Source organism: Pleurodeles waltl, chromosome 6 (assembly GCF_031143425.1).
Source record: "Pleurodeles waltl isolate 20211129_DDA chromosome 6, aPleWal1.hap1.20221129, whole genome shotgun sequence".
NCBI lineage: Eukaryota > Metazoa > Chordata > Amphibia > Caudata > Salamandridae > Pleurodeles > Pleurodeles waltl.
The window spans coordinates 281195116-281212813 of NC_090445.1; the positions used below are offsets into that span (position 1 = coordinate 281195116).

Here is a 17698-nt window from a genome sequence, read left to right on the forward strand (position 1 = left end):
AGATTGTGCAGAATGCTGCTGTAAGATTGATCCTGATAATTCAATGTAAGCAATCAATCTTCTCTAACTTGAAATGCCTGCATTGGCTGCCAAGAGCAAACATATTAAATTTCAGGTGCTTACATTTGCATATAGAGTCTTAGCTTTCAAGGTCCCCCTTACTTAAGGAAAAGACTTCAGCCTTACCAGCAACTTAGTTCCTTAGAATTGAAAAATCTCAGGCTTCTTCAAGTCCCAAAAATGTTTAAAGCCAGAAAAGAAAGCAGATCTTTCACATTACCTACGGCCAAACTTTGAAACTCACTTCGTATCAGTTTATACCTGGCACCTTGTGACCCCACCTTTAAAAAATGTTGAAAACTCTCATAAGGCCTGATATCAACTTGCCCTTTTGGCTAAAAGTTCAGCTTCTTTGCTATCGCTTGGACACTTCTTCGGAAGCAGCCGTGCACTGTGTAAATGCAATTGATGTAGAGGTTGCAACTGCTAAAAAAAGAAACCTATAAAAAGGTAATGAATATCCACACATTACTCTTCAACAAGTACCATGTTACAGAATACATCAAATAACAAATTACTCCTATAGTGTGTATCCAGGCATAATCATACATGTGCTTTACATAAACAAATGCATACTTTGCATTACTCACAAATGCCAGTTGTCAACATGGTAAATAAAGTAACTCATCTATAATTACCATATGTATTACTTAAATTAAGGTCTTATTAAATAAAGAGTATATAATAGAACTTACTAACAATAGTGTCAATATAATAATGTTCTAATTTTAGTATATTTTACTTCAGGGATCTTAATATTTAGAGTTTGTGGACTCATTGTCTAAAACTGAGATTTCTGGCTTTTTAGCTTGAGTTTCATTTTCTCCATTTTCTTCTCAGTATTTTTAGGTCTTAGCCTTCTTACATCTTTGTGCAGTGTTGTAGGTATTTCTCTACTTTGAGAACCTAGGTAAGTGGATGATGGTTTGCACTTAAAAATGATTAAATAAAAAAATAAGCAGTGCTGCTCTTAAACAAGTAGGAACTAAGGGCCAGATGTAGGAAGGAAGCAATTTGCGAGTTGCAAATTGCGAGTCCTTCCGACTCGCAATTTGCAACTCGCAAATTGCTATGCAGTACGGTGTCTCAGACACCGACTGCAACTCGCTATGGGGTCGCAATGACCCACCTCATGAATATTCATGAGGTGGGTCGCAAATTGCGGCCCCATAGCGAGTATAGGCACTCGCTAACATGGAGGCCTGCTGTAGTCAGCAGGCCTCCATGTTAGCGACCTGCTTTTCAATAAAGCAGTTTTTTTTTTTTTTAAATGTAGCCCGTTTTCCCTAAGGGAAAACGAGCTGCATTTCAAAAAATCCGAAACCTTTTGTTTCGGTTTTTTCAGGGCAGGGAGTGGTCCCTTGGACCACTCCCTGCCCTGAAAAAATATTTTGGGGTCCATTCACAAAGGGGAAGGGGTCCCATGGGGACCCCTTCCCGTTTGCGAATGGGTTACCATCCACTTCAAGTGGATGGTAACTGCGACTCCATTTGCGACCGCATAAGCGGTCACAAATGGAATTGCATACCATTGCGAATCGCAAATAGGAAGGGAACACCCCTTCCTTTTTGCGATTCGGAAATGCATTTTGCGAGTCGGTAACGACTCGCAAAATGCATTTCTGCATAGGAAACACACATTTGCGAATTGCAAACGGCAAATTTTGCCGTTTGCGACTCGCAAAGTGCTTCCTACATCTGGCCCTAAGGGCCATATGTACAAAAAAAAGACTAGAGCTTTCCAAGTAGTGATATTAACGCTATTTGGAAATCGCTATACCTTATGTATGAAACATTTTGTTTCATACTTGTGATTCCTAGTGGGTCTCACATTGACCCACCTCATGAATATTAATGAGGTAGGTCGCAATTTGCGACCCATAGGGAATCACTGCCATCACAGAGATGGTGGCTTGCTGGGGACAGAAGATCACCATATCTGTGAGTGCTTTTAAAAGCAATCTATTTTCGTTTAAATTCAGCCCGTTTTCCATAAAAGAAAACCAGATGTGTTTAAAAAGAAAACAATGCTGAAATACCGCTGGACCTACCCCTTTGGGATATCTTTTGAATACCGTAATAAACACTACCACTTTAGAGAGCTAAACGGCACAGCTTCTCTGCTGAGCTTCCCTATAACTGCATCTACAGAGTCTGGGGACCGAAAGGGAGAGGTGCTGAATGGTAGTCACGGTGCCGCTCCTTCTGGAACATGGCACACACAACGAAAAGCTGAACCCAGTAGGAAGAAGTGAACCTTAATATTTCCTCAATTTACCACAAGGCAGACATTCGTGGCACTATAAAGCGCTAACCCTTGAAGAGAAAGACCCTATTAATTGACTCTCATATATCTAAAATCGAGGCAATAAACAGACTGGGAAGTAACGAAGGACCCTAAACTAGCTGATGCTCTGGACCTACATTCTGATTCGGTCCTTATGAATTAAGCGGACAGTAGCAGCTGTTCTGTGATCAGACGATACACCTCACAAGGCATACTTCTGCACATGCCTGGTTGCTTGGTGGGCTTAGGTCCAATATGCCCCTATCATTCGGACGCCAATGGAGTTGGACATATGGAAGGAGCGTATGCTCCTTGGTTTCAATTTCTTGTTGTTTTGTTTGTTGGTTATTACCTTGCATGGCAGGACTCTATTCTTAGAAATGAGGGAGCTACTGAGAGGGAGGGGCCCGGCTTTTGGGGGTGGGGGGTGGAGGGAGATAGGGAAAACCCTATAATGCATGCCTCGAAGCAACGTGGTCATATAATGCCCCCTTCCATAAATCTCTAAATGGTATTAAACACCTTAACATGGAATGTCAAGGCGCTTCACTCCCCCAATAAATGCTTCTGCTAGCGCAGGAGCTTTATTAGAAATTATTAATGAGTGTTTATGTATTTTGAATAATGAGTTTATGTAGAATATTACATAACGTAGAAAAATTATGCACACATTTGAAATGTGACCTCGAAGAATGGCCACCGATGTTAACAAAGTGTACTAATCAATGATTAATACTTATGAAATATTGAATATGTGTTAGACTAATGCAGTAATATGTCATATTAAGGGTTATGAAGTGTTAGACCTGACATGCCTTAGGGTGGTCACCCCTAACTTTTTGCCTGCCTCCCTCCACTTTTTGGACTCTGTTTTTGCTGGCTTTTAGAATCTGCGCACTTTACCACTGCTAACCAGTGCTAAAGTGCATATGCTCTCTCCCTTAAAACATGGTAACTTTGGATCATACCCAATTGGACTATTTAATCTATTTATAAGTCCCTAGTAATGTGCACTGTATGTGCCTAGGGCCTGTAGATTAAATGCTACTAGTGGGCCTGCAGCACTGGTTGTGCCACCCACTCAAGTAGCCCCTTTACCTTGTCCCAGGCCTGCCATTGCAAGGCCTGTGTGTGCAGTTTCACTGCCAATTCGACTTGGCATTTTAAAGTACTTGCCAAGCCTAAAACTCCCCTTTTTCTACACATAAGTCACCTCTAATGTGTGCCCTAGGTAACCCCTAGAGCAGGGTGCTGTGTGGGTAAAAGACAGGACATGTACCTGGGTAGTTTACATGTCCTCGTAGTGTAAACCTCCTAACTTTGTTTTTACACTACTGTGAGGCCTGCTCCCTTCATAGGCTAACATTGGGGCTGCCCTCATACATTATTGAAGTGGTAGCTGCTGATCTGAAAGGAGCAGGAAGGTCCTATTTAGTATGGCCAGAATGTTAATACAAAATCCTGCTGACTGGTGAAGTTGGATTTAATATTACTATTCTAGAAATGCCACGTTTAGAAAGTGAGCATTTCTTTGCACTTAAATCTTTCTGTGCCTTACAATCCATGTCTGGCTGGGTTTAGTTGACAGCTCCTTGTGAATTCACTCAGACACACACCAAACACAGGATACTCAGCCTCACTTGCATACATCTGCATTTTGAATGGGTCTTCCTGGGCTGGGAGGGTGGTGGGCCTGCTCTCACACGAAGGACTGCCACACCCCCTACTGGGGGAACTGAAAGGGGACATGGGGCACTTCTAAGCCACTCTTTGAAGTCTCCCCCACTTCAAAGGCACATTTGGGTATAAAACAGGGCCTCTGCCCTACCACCTCAGACACTTGCTGGAGAAGAAACCTGAACCAGAACCTGCATCCTGCCAAGAAGAACTGCCTGGCTGCTCAAAGGACTCACCTGACTGCTTTCTACAAAGGACTGCTGCCTTGCTGTTGGCCTGCTGCCTTGCTGAACTCTTGCCTTGCTGCAGAAGTGCTCTCCAAGGGCTTGGCTAGAGCTTGCCTCCTGTTTCCTGAAGTCACAGGACCAAAAAGACTTCGAAAAATTCGATGCACAGCTTGCTCCGCGGTGAAAAATTCACCGCCTGCCGATCCGGAAAGACACCGCTCGACCCTGCAAGGAAAAGATCGACGCAACGCCTGCGGTGCGACTGGAACTTCGACGCACGGCCCGCCTGGACAACGCCGCCAGACTTCCAGAGAGGAAATCAACGCAATGCCTGCTGTGAGGGAGAAAATTCCACGCACAGCCCACCGGAACGACGCGCAGCCGGATAACAAGCCCAGGATTCCACGCACAGACCCCGGGACATCTGGTAATCCTGCGACCCGCAGAAGGAGACTGTCCGTGTGCCAGAAAACGACGCACATCTTCCCCGCGTGAAAAATAACGACGCAAGTCCGTGTGTGAAGGGGCGAAACCGACGCACACACCATTTTTCCACGCATCTCCTCCTCTGCGGCCCTATGCGGAGATTTTCCACTCCAAACCAGGTACTTTGTGCTTGAATGAGACTTTGCTTGCTTTTTAAAGACTTAAGACACTTCATATCACTTTTCAGTGATATCTCTACAATTTCTTATTGCATCTTTTATCGTTTTGACCTGCAAATAACCAGATAAATATTATTTATTTTTCTAAACACTGTGTGGTGTATTTTTGTGGTGCTATATTGTGTTATTGTATGATTTATTGCACAAATACTTTACACATTGCCTTCTAAGTTAAGCCTGACTGCTGAGTGCCAAGCTACCAGAGGGTGGGCACAGGATAATTTGGATTGTGTGTGACTTACCCTGACTAGAGTGAGGGTCCTTGCTTGGACAGGGGGTAACCTGACTGCCAACCTAAGACCCCATTTCTAACATGAAGTATGCTTTAGCTTTATTAATTGTAGGCCTTAACTTAGCGTGTGTCTTGGCCTATTTTGCCAGGCCTCATGCAGAAGCTGTCTTTCTTAGTGTTTAATAAAAATGCTGACCAAGTGAACTAAACTGTGAAATGTCTATTGTATTGTTCAATTGTGTTCATAACGGAAGCTTTTCATGAGAACCGACTGCTAGGAGATGATGTTCTTTCTAATGCAACATTTTATGTGTAATGTGTGTGAGACTGACTTTCCCAGGATGAGAACAATGAAGATACTGACTAGAGAGGAAGCTGCAACAATATTGTTACCTGAAAAGCCGGATGATGAGGACATCGCAAGACGAACCAATCAATAAGATGAGAAAGGAGAAATATTAGAATTCATAGATTTGGTATAGTAGTTTTATTGGACAGAGTGTGAACATACGATTAACTGACCAACACGGAATTAGGGGATAGTTTGGGTGACTTTGATATAACAATGCCGCAGAGGGAAAAGACTTCAGATTTTAGGAGAATTAGGAGAGAAGAAAATTCATTCCGACATTCTGAAAGATGATAATTTATTCTGATATTCTGGCTCATTGGGCTCATATTCCCTGACTGAGAGCCTGATGCCTTGCTGATCGACTTTATGTCCTGAGTACGAAGACTGATTCTGCTTTGCTGACCCATACCGAGGATAGGTATAAATTGAAATGTGATTATTATGCATATTTGCTTTTTCTTTCTAGATACCAACTGCGCTGTTTTGACTAGATCCGTAGTTAGATGTTTTCCAAATTGGTGTTACTAAACTGTATTGCATGAAGCCCAACATGCTGATCTGGTGTTAGTTAAGGATCCTGACTGATGATAAAAGTGACTAATGTTTGATGGATTTCTCTGTTTAACTACTTTGAGGCTCACCACCAGGTGTTACAGTTCCTGCAGGGGGAGGTGAGAGGCACCTCCACCCAGTACAGGCTTTGTTACTAGCCACAGAGTGACAAAGGCACTCTCGCCATGTGGCCAGCAACATGTCTGGTGTGTGGCAGGCTGCTAAAACTAGTCAGCCCACACTGGTAGTCAGATATGGTTTCAGGGGGCATCTCTAAGATGCCCTCTGGGGTGTATTTCACAATAAAATGTACACTGGCATCACTGTGCATTTATTGTGCTGAGAAGTTTGATACCAAACTTCCCAGTTTTCAGTGTAGCCATTATGGTGCTGTGGAGTTTGTGTATGACAGACTCCCAGACCATATACTCTTATGGCTACCCTGCACTTACAATGTCTAAGGTTTTGCTTAGACACTGTAGGGGCATAGTGCTCATGCACTTATGCCCTCGCCTATGGTATAGTGCACCCTGCCTTAGGGCTGTAAGGCCTGCTAGAGGGGTGACTTATCTATACCTGCAGGCAGTGTGAGTTTGGCATGGCACCCTGAGGGGAGTGCCATGTCGACTTAGTCATTTTATCCCCACCAGCACACACAAGCTGGCAAGCAGTGTGTCTGTGCTGAGTGAGGGGTCTCCAGGGTGGCATAAGACATGCTGCAGCCCTTAGAGACCTTCCCTGGCATCAGAACCTTTGGTACCAGGGGTACCAGTTACAAGGGACTTAACTGGATGCCAGGGTGTGCCAATTGTGGAAACAAAGGTACAGGTTAGGGAAAGAACACTGGTGCTGGGGCCTGGTTAGCAGGCCTCAGCACACTTTCAAATCATAACTTGGCATCAGCAAAGGCAAAAAGTCAGGGGGTAACCATGCCAAGGAGGCATTTCCTTACACTAACCATATCAGACCTCTTTCACAACTCGGACATATTAACATTTGAAAACTGCTGCCATGATTTTAATCTCCCTGCCTCTGAGGCCTACCACTATGCCAATTGAAACACTGGGTCCTCAGCACAGAAGTGTGACAGGCTGCCACTATTAATCTCCTCCCCACTGAGCAGTTTGTTTGGAAGGCTGGATACTCCAAAGGTTGCATCTCCTCTCTTTATGCCCTTTCGAGATCTATCACGCTCACTCCTTCCTTGCCTCATGTAACACTTTGGGAACATGCACTGGGGATATCGACTGAGGATCGACTATGTTGCAATTTGTGGTGTGATTTCTCTAGATTTAATCAGTCACTAGGTCTCTGTGAAACACACTACAAAATCATCTACAATGGTACTTATATCCTGCGAAATAGCACAAAATCTTCCCCAATACATAAGAGTGATGCTGGATGGGGTGTGGTCTTCTGGGAGATTTTTAATATATCTGGTGGGACTGCCCAACTATTCGCCCTTATTGGGAAGAGATTTTAGCCAAAATAAAATAAATTTTAGGCTACCCTGTACCCTCAATCCCAGGAAATGTTCTACTGGGCCTCAAAGACCCATCCCTTAAGCACCAGAGAATGTACAGTGGTGTAAAGTCATGGATGTTGCTTTCTATTGTTATACTTGTTATATAAGCACTTGTACAGCCTACTCACAAATATGACACTGTTCCTGTTATGAGCATCACCTTTGGTATAGCCCATATGATGAATATCTCATGACTGCCTATGTGTTGAATTTGAAAACCAATAAAAACAGTTTGACAAAAAAAGAAAACAATGAAACTTTTAAGTTTCATTTTTTTTAAAGCAGGCATTGGTCCGTGGGACCACTACCTGCTCTTAAATGTTTTTCCAACATTCACAAAGGGGAAGGGGTCCCATGTGGACCCTTCCAATTTGCAAATGCATTATCACCAACTTTGAGTTGTTGGTGAAATATCAAGGTTTTGCAACTACATTTCGATCACAAACCTTGATACATTAATCTGGAAATCGCTATTTAGAAGAGACGCCCTGAATACACCCCTTTCAAGAAGCAATTTGTCCACCCAAAACTGATGTTTGTGCATCAGGAAAAGCATTTTTGCAGTTGAAAAAGTCCTGCTTTTGGAAATTGTCTGTTATGTATGTATATATGGTCTCTAAAGTTTAGTTCATGTACATACAAATGTTAATGATTTTTTGTCATCAAAGGTGGCAATCTGCTGTTTATGGCTTTTGTCAGGACACTTTGGCACCAATTATGTTCAGCCCAGAAGAGGGTGAGATATTTATTGCACCAGATATCTTCCAATGTCGCAGGGAGCAAAATTTATCAGGTTCGATCAATAGGATCCCATTGCAATAGCTGTAGATATGGAGGATAACATGCAGATTTTGGTGCAGTGTTTGCCAAATAAATCCTAATTGTATGAGGTGGACCAAGTTATCACACATATCACAGTTCATCAGGGAAACTACTAATCAGGGACCTAGACATTACAAACAACAAATGTACTTGAAATATACATCTGAGAAGTCAGGGAATTTATAAGAAAACAATATACTATGGACTATGAACATTATCGATAAATAGGGAGGACCAGTTTCTTAATCACCTGATAGTTGAAAAACCATTTTAGCTGCCCTGGCAATTGGTTAGTAAAATCCTTCATTCGTTATTTTAAACAGCCTACAGTTCATTATCCAGCTTGTGCTGAGGGTGCATGCCAGAGGATTTTCAACATTAATTTAGCCGTTTTGCAGGATAACATTCTGCATCATCCAGCCAGAAATGAAACTGTACAGCTGAACATCTGGATAATGAGTTTACAACATTTTTACCCCTAATATTTCCATAACAGCTGAACCATTAAACTGATATCTCAAAGGAAACAGGTTTCCTATTTCGGAAGTTCTTGTGTTTAAGACTTTGTTATGTTTTAGTTTTAACAGAGCATACCTTAATCACCTACTGATTTTTCCCATGAAATATTCAGCCCTACATTCTGCAACTTGTCACCAGCTGTCTCACTCCAGTACACTGGCTTCACTTTGTGTACTCAAGTAGGGTCACAAAATGAATACCACTGATGCCACAGCAAGACTGGAACATGACAAGCTTGCCATTAAATATTGTCTTGCCTAAGAGTTGGAAGAACCAAGGATAAGGTAATGATTCACCTCCAAAGCAGTTTTCAACTACAGTCCATAGTCTTCCATAGTCTTCTGGTATTGGTACCACTCCTGTTTGAATACAGTTGTTTAGCCTAATTTAGGCTTAGGTTAGTGCCCTGCCCTCTGCCAGAGGAACACAGATAATGACCTCTACTGCCCAGACACACTACTGCCTGATGTACGTAGAGATCTCCACCTTCCTGGCAGAGATCTTTATAACTTCAGAGGAGCCACCACCATAGCTGCTTCTGTGAAGGCCTTCAAAGTTTACTGACTGGCCACCATGTTTCATGGAGTCGCTCAGCAAACTTTTTCAATTTACAAAAACAAACTCCCAAAACATGCATTCAATTTTGTAAAACAAACACAAAAAAAACAACCTTACACTCTCAGAGTTTTCTCCCAGGATGTGTGGGTCATTTTTCTTTCCTTCTCTTTGGGACCAACAGGCTTTTACTGGATGCCCCCAATGCCCCCCAAAAAAAAAAATGTAGCAGACTATCTCAAATCTAACACAACACTAGGCCTGGGTGGCAAATTCCACTCCACTTACGGAGTTTTGGGAATTCGGCCACTCCACGATATGCAGGGTATTACCCAAATTCTGCCATGCGGGGTGAAGTGGAGTTCTTTGCTTCTATTTGCATGCCAGAGATATTCTCAGGTCGCTAGTGCGTGGGCGTAGGATTTCGCACCTGCTCGCGTGGCTTCCAGCTGAGACTTCTCCAATATAGTGCCACTCGTATGCGCACCTCTAGTAGATACTTTATTCGAGAAGCAGCTAAAGGAAGTGCCCCAGAGACTTCAACTTCCTGTTCCTGTCCAGCAGGCTCCTCCAAGTGCTTTGTTCATCTCCTGGTCACTTTTCACTTGGATTTTGAGGAGGAAGAATCACTCTCTTTGTCTGCTGGATATATTCCTTTGGATTTAAGTACTTTGCTTTTATGATATCACACAATTAAGTTAAAATAACTATTGTTTAAGGGTATTGTTTGTTGATAGGGCATGCACCAGTATTTCTTTGTACCTTTATTTGATTTTTAAATTTCATTGCGGTGGGTGGCCTCGAGTTTAAGTAGGGCCTAGTTATATTTTTGCATTTCATTTTTCAACTTTTGTAAAGGAAAAATGTTACACAGTTCAGTACCTTTTCTCCATGTTTGTTACATTTGCAATATTCATTTATTTTAATATGTGGCCTAGTCTTCCAATGGATCATCCAGCCAGTAGGCTCAGTACTTGTCATCGGTGCATGAAAGAAATGGTTCTATGCCATATGTTTTTTAAACATAATTTAGGGCAGGGATGACATTTGACTGAATTAAAAATATTGGCTTTTGTTTATACTTCATGTTTTTTTTTTCAAAAAGTGTATATGTGGGGTGATATTTGATGCCATAGGAGGATGTGTGTTGTAAAATATTTTTGCTTAGTTAATGTTCGTGTTTTGCATTGCTGAATTAATGATATATTTTCCTTTAGTGTTACCCTGCCTCCTTTTTCTAGCCAGTGTGTGTATAAGTGTGTTTGTCATCAGCTAACATTTGTCTTTGTTCTCTATACCATGTGGCCAGGGGCCATTTGGTATAGTCTGTGTCCATAGGCCTGAATGTATTCTTTGTTCTCCATGCCTCCTTGCTTGTTGTTGTTGTTTGACCACGTGGCTGGTGGGCATTTTGTGCAGCCAGCAAGTGCTTTTTGCCATATGCTTGCATGTGTTCTTTGTTGACAATACCTCCAAGCTCGCTGCTGCTGTTTGACTATGTTTTTGGTGGCCACATCTAGCCAGTGTGCTTTTGCCATAGGCTTGCATGAGTTCTTTGTTCCCCATGCCTCCTTGCTCACTGTTGTGGTATGGCCATGGGGCTGGCAGCCATTCTGTCCGTCCAGCTAGTGGGCTTTTGCCATAGACTTGCACATGTTCTTTATTCTCTATCCCTCCTTTCTGGCTGTTGTTTGACCATGTGGTTGGGGGCCATTTTGTGCATCCAGCCAGTGTGCTTTTGCCATAGGCTTGCACGAGTTCATTTTTCCTCATTCCTACTTTCTCGCTGTTGTTGTTTGACCATGGCTGGTGGCCATTTTCTGCCTTCAGCCAGTGTGCCTTTGCCATAGGCTTGCATGTGTCCTTTGTTCACCATGTCTCCTTGCTCGCTGTTGGTGTTTGATCATGCGGCTGGCGGACATTTTGTACATTCAGCCAGTGTGCTTTTGCCATAGACTTGCATGTGTTCTTTGATCCCCATGCCTCCTTGCTTGCTGTTGTTGTCTATAGGACTATGTGGCCAGCAGCCATTTTGTATATCCAGCCAGTGTGCCTTTGCCACAGGCCTGCATGTATTCTTTGTTCCCCGTGTCTTCTTGCTTGCTGTTGTTGTTTAAACATGTGGCTTGCAGCCATTTTGTGCAACCAGCCAGTATGTTTTTGCCACAGATGTGCATGGATGTGATATCCGTTTCATAATATGCTTGAGGATCATTGTAGTATATGTATATTATGAATATGGTTATGATGAACAGTGTTTTATATTACATGCATTTTTTATTTGCACCTACTTGCCTCACAATACGTTTCTCATACTCCCATACAAACATCAGAAATGCATTATTGTTTGTTTTATATTCTTTTTTTATTTTTATTGTATTCATTTGTTTATTTTATTTTCATTCTTTTCATTTTTGTATATATATTTTTTTATTTAATTTGTTTAAACCAATTTTTTATTTGATTTTTTTTTTTTTTTTTGGCATTTTGACTCGAGCAAACCATCCCCCATAGATACACAGCCGCACAACCGCACTCATTTTTTTAGGTATAATTCAATTTCCTCCTGGACATCCTGCCTGCCATAAAGTAGGTGCACTACAGACACATCAGCATCATTTTTTTTAACGATTATTACATTTCCCCAGGACCCTCTTTCCTGCCATAGGTGCACACTAACCTTCATTTTTTTAAGGGTTATTCCATTTACACATAGACCTCCCTGACTGTCACAGGTGTCTCCTTTGGCATAGATGCACATAAAGCAAAGAGCTATATCTGTATATTTTGACATTCTGATTGGAAATGGAATTATATGGTATGGTGGTGTGGTTTGACTTTAAAATGGTTGGATAGATTGTTATTTATTCCCTATGTAACTAACCACACTAAATTGTATTGCCTTTGCCTGTACTAATTCAAACTGCAACAATGCCACATTTCACTAAATATTTTTTTGTGCTTGTTTGCTTTTAGGTGCATAAGAGAAGAGGAGACATCACCCACAGTACTGCCAAATAGAAGGCCTGTCCAAAGAAAACATGTGACGTCCGCCCTCCAATCTCTTACACTTGTACAGCTTACTGCCACTGCCAAATTAGAGCTTTGAGATGGCTCCAAAGAAAGGTGCTGCCAGGAAAGTGGCCAGTAAGAAGAAGCAGCTTTCTGCCACTGGTGTGCCGACCACAACATTTTTAGGGAAACGTGTACCTGCCACACCGGCTTCTGGGGAGGACTCTGGAAGCAGCACCCATGCATCAACAGCACCACTCCAACCTGTGCCCAAGTCCATGTCTGTCAGTGAAGCAGCAAATGCAATCATGCAAAGTCGACGAGCAGAGACACTGAATTGGATTCATCCCTTTCGTAAAGTGGTACCCAATCGTTTCAAGAAACAGAGCAAAGTGGGCGGAAGCTGCAGCCACTAGATCTTCCTGAAGCTGGACCAGAACAAGAGGTAGAGATTCCTACTGAGCAAGAACCGCCTCTTTAAGAATCATTGGCTCCCAGATATTCAGCAAGAAAAAAAATGGTACTCCACTATCTTCTTTAAGCACCACTTCTTATGATGATGATGTGGAAATGGAGTGGAGAAGCAAGGGGAAAGAAAAGTTCTTCCAAGCCCTAGAATAATGTTAGGGATGGATGATGAGGATGAAGATGACAATCCAGTCATTGTGGATGCTGGCACAGAGGACTCCAACATTAATCCTCTGTTCAACCTGCTCTGCGGGATGTGGCATAGGTAGCACCACCAGCTCCCATATTTGTAAACCCCCAACTGAGACCTGCACCAACCCCTACCTCAGTAGAATTATGCATGGCAGAGAGGCAATCAATGGGACACCCACCTACCCCCAGTTCTTCTTCAGGCATTGGCACTGGCCCACAGAGAATGTACTCCTCTCCAGTTTGGGACTTTTTTTTACGCTTAGCACACAGGAGGAGAACATTGCAATGTGCTCCATTTGCCACACAAGAGTTTGTTGAGGAAAGCGTGGTCCACACTATGGTACTGGAAGCCAGACTACCCATATGAAAATAAATCACGCAATCTGGTGGGAGGAGCACCTTAAAAAAATTGCTGAACATGGTAGTGGTGAAAGTGAGTATCACCAGTAGCACAAGCAGCACTGAAATATCAGCGCCAACTGCACCATGTGGTGCACAAGTACGCACAGCCATTTCAGTTGATTCTATTACAGCTCGAGTAGAAAATCTACTTGAGCAGCAGCAAATCTACTCGAGAAGCAGTCCTCTGACTGCAACCGCTCGCGACCCCCATCCACGTTAGAAAATGGCGCTAGGGAATACCAAATCTCGCTCTCATTTCTAGAGCCTCGTGGAAAAACTTCTGCATTGCAGCGCTTGGCAAAATTTGGCTGGAACTCCATGTTACAAGACTAATGCGCTGTCATCAAATTTGGCCAATTCCACCAACCCATACTTTTAAGGATTCCAAAGGAAGGTTTAGGTCTGGCAAGACGCTTATTTTACCAAGTCGAATTTTCATTTTTAAAACTGCCATGCTAGGCATCAGTGATAGGAAGCCTGGTCTTCCTAGGCTGGAGAAAATATTGCTTTATAAATTCCAGATTGAATCATCAGACTATACAACAAAAATGTTAATAGAATACATAAAATAGTAAATTCAAATATATAAAAAAGTTAAAGTAGACAGTATTTAAGCAGGTGTCCCAAATGTCGGTGCACTGAATGTGCAAAGTAACGTATGTGGAATGGATGTGAATGAGTGCTGTATTGAACATTGTCAGGAATGGATGTCAAATAGACTTCAACTCCTTTACTCCAGGTCTTGTTTTTAAGCTTAGTTCTGAGGGTGTCATTCCTGCTCCATTCCCATCACAATACCTTGAAACTGTTTTTCTCTGGGAAGGATTTTGCCATAACTAAAGAAAGGAGTAATCATATCCATCCCTCCAGAAAAGAAAAGAGGAGCATATTTTATTTTGTTCCTACTCTAGAAAGCGTCTGGGGGTTGTCAACCAGTTGAGATCTAAAGAGGATGAATGGATGGGTATCATTCATTTCAAAATGGAGACCTTACAGAAAATAATCTCAGGATTCAAACATCAGGAGTTTTGGGATACAATGTAGCTGCAGTATGAATATCTCCATATTCCCTTGCATTCAGAACATCTAAAATTCCCTAGACTTGTAGAGGATCATATACACTTCCAGTTCAGGGTGCTGATTTTACGTTTGACTCGTTAAAAGCCTTATTAGCTCATAGCTGTTTTCTCAGCTAGACGTTTTGTTCTTGTAGATCCTGTGTTTTCCACACATATTTCCTGTAGAGTAATTCCAGATGTTATTCTCCTTAGGTCAGGTCCCTCTTTTGTTCCGAAAATATTGTCTCCATTCCATTTGGTTCAAAATGTCATTCTACCTGAATTCTATTCTTCTCCATCTCCAAAGGAGTTTGGGTGTTAGAAGGGCTGTTCTTATCTATGTAGATAGGATGGCCCTCTTTTGTCTTGCAGATTCTTCGTTTGTGAACTTTGGGTCGGCAAATAGATATCCCAAACCTTCCAGTCATACTAAAAGCAGATTTATCAGGTCTTTGATTTTCTAGCTTACACATTGTTGTAATTCTTCCTCTGTGTGAATCGAGGGTAGATCTACGAGAGGCATGTCAGCATCCTGGGCAAAGTATCAAGAAGCTTCTCTGAAGAAGATTTATAGGGCAGCCACGTGGGTTACTCTTCAGCATTCATTAACCATTACAGAATAGTGCAAGGCCCAGAACAGAATGTAACTTTTGGTCCAAAGGTACCTTCTTCTATGAAGTAATGGAGGAGAAGTAGTTGATGACTTTCTTTCAAAACAAATATTTTGACTGCTTCGATTTCTTTAGTGATTGTGTTTTCTTATTATGAGGTAGGTGGCGCGTGAGAAGAGATGGGCGGCCCTTAAATAGTAATAAATCAAGCGAGGGTGAGAACGACTCAGAGTAATGAAATTGCCACTAAGTGACAGAAGACAACATTTGATTAAAGACAAATATGTCTATCCTATTATAAGGTCAGCTTCGACCTATAGTTAATCAGTCTCAGCAGGAATCACTTATCAAAAATAAAAGTAAATAGTGCGACATCCTTAATTCTTATTGGCTAATCTTTTCGAAGAGGTGTGTTGCGCGCTGCCTAACAATACCTTCAACGGCAGAGTATAGCTTGATTTGTCAGGGCCTGCCGGCAGAAAACAATAAACAATGAGCTCTAGAACATGCCAGCATCCGCGGTAAACCACACGTTTTACTCTCCATTGGAGCACATAATACAACCTCATGCACATGACTGCGACAAAAGCCTCTACACAGAGGGCCTCACAAAAAAACACCCGGAAGTTACCCCTCCAAGCAAGCTCACTTCATTTCACCACTGAACTTTCAGGTCTAACTTTTCATTCTTCATAAGGACATAAAAATCGCTTGTCTGAGAAAGATTTGGCGAGCCCTTGCCACTCAAGAAGAACACATTTGACATATACTCTGCACTCAGCCGGTACTACAACCCCCGCGCTGCAGTTTTACAGGTGGAAATGATCCCCTTTCTATAAGCAGCGACATTTAGCAACCATTTCCCCATCCCACATGACCCCACTGGTTCAACCCAAAGCCATCCCTCACCCGATTCACCTCCGTTCTGAGCGCTCCTAATCACTGTTGCCATGAAAACCCGCGAGTGACTCACTCTGAAATTCCGTGAACAGGAGATAAAACTGTGCTCCACTCTCGCATCAGCGAAACACTATTTAAGCTTCGCAGTTACAAGAGCGAGCGGATGGCGTGATTGCGACGGCGGTTAAACACACACTAGCGTGTTCCTTTCCAAATGAAAGCAGGACATACGATCCCAGAGGAGGGGGGATGAATAATGGGCATGCATGTGCTTACCTTGCCCGGCTGTCCCGGTGCCACATATCAGCAGCAACAGCAGATAAAATGACAGCGAAGGGTTCCCACGCCTTTCCATCCCTGCCGCTTTCCGTCCCCTCTCCTTGGCTCGTAATCCGAATTCCGGGCTTTTTTAACACTTTCCGCGGTATCAGCTCTGGGATAGGGATGCAGAATTGCCCTGAGATCTTCAGCACCGGCGCGGCGACTCCCGAGGGCCGCCCAATAAAAAAACAGATTTCTGCTGCGGAAACCCTCGCCCAGGCAGTGGGTGAGAGGAAGGGCCGAGCACCACCGCCGCGCTCTCTCCACAAACTGCAGTTTCGAAACTTCACAACTCAGCTCCCCCGGGATTGGCCTGGCTGGGCAGCGCTGCCACAGGACACGGCGGCAGAGTATCGGCAAACACGAGACAGGCACTTTATTCTTTAAATAAACAAAACAGGTAGATTCTGCAGTGAGCTCACTCAAGTGCAGACCTTTCCGCCTGACCTCCCCTGAGAGCCAGAGGAAGGGAAGTTGGAAGGCTTAAATGCTTTCAGCGTGGGTTACAGTATCTCGGGAGGTACATACTTAACGAGTATCGTTCTCTGAGGTATTTTGGCCTACGAATAACTGGCTTGCGGTTTCGACGTCGGGTGACAGCGTTTGTTGAAACTGAGACACGGTGGTGCTAAAGTCGGACTTTAGGCACTTGCCACCTGGAAAGACGAAAACACAGCAAACGTTTATCTGAATGAGGCTGAGAAAAATCAAGAAATCTCTAAACTTTTTTGTTTAAATGACCCAGGTGGCATCAGGGAAACTGTTGCATTTTTGCCGAATAAACAAATTGGTAAAACTACGTTATTTTGATAAACAGACACCCACCTGTTCAGTTAAGAAAAGCAATTTACTGAAATACTGAAACTTGCACAACTGATCTGTGCCAGTGACTCAAATGGAAAGAGTGCCAAAAATGATTCCTGGTTGACGAGTTGAAAGATATTCCTGCCTTATCTGGAAACCGCTGGCACAGGGGTCACCTTACTTATGGATGATCTGCGAAGAACTATTCAAACATATTTTATCCCAAAAGCAGTATAGCATCCGTGACGCTATTATGTTGAAGTTCTGGCACGTGACTATTGAAGGAGTTACTCTGATAATGACAGCCACTGTCACACTCGTGTCTTAAGTCAGAAGGACTAGAATTAACCACTTCATGCTTTACTAACTTTCTGTAGTAGCTTATATCAGCCTTGAAAAAAAGGGCCACATTTAGCAAAACTGGCAGTCCTCCTGCCCTACGTGACTTGCAGATCTC

At 42.8% G+C, this 17698-nt stretch overlaps 1 protein-coding gene across 2 annotated transcripts in view; it reads right to left on the bottom strand.

The window, feature by feature from the left end:
• LOC138299630 (protein HEG homolog 1-like) overlaps positions 1 to 16717 on the bottom strand; it is a 412852-nt gene extending 396135 nt beyond the window's left edge. The window contains exon 1 of one of the 2 annotated variants that reach the window (XM_069238061.1): positions 16393 to 16717. In XM_069238061.1, coding sequence (XP_069094162.1) covers positions 16393 to 16471 — 79 coding nt within the window. In that variant the 5' untranslated portion in view covers positions 16472 to 16717. The remainder of the gene's footprint in view (positions 1 to 16392) is intronic. The other variant, XM_069238062.1, reaches the window with a different exon arrangement.
• Between the last annotated feature and the right edge of the window lie 981 nt (positions 16718 to 17698).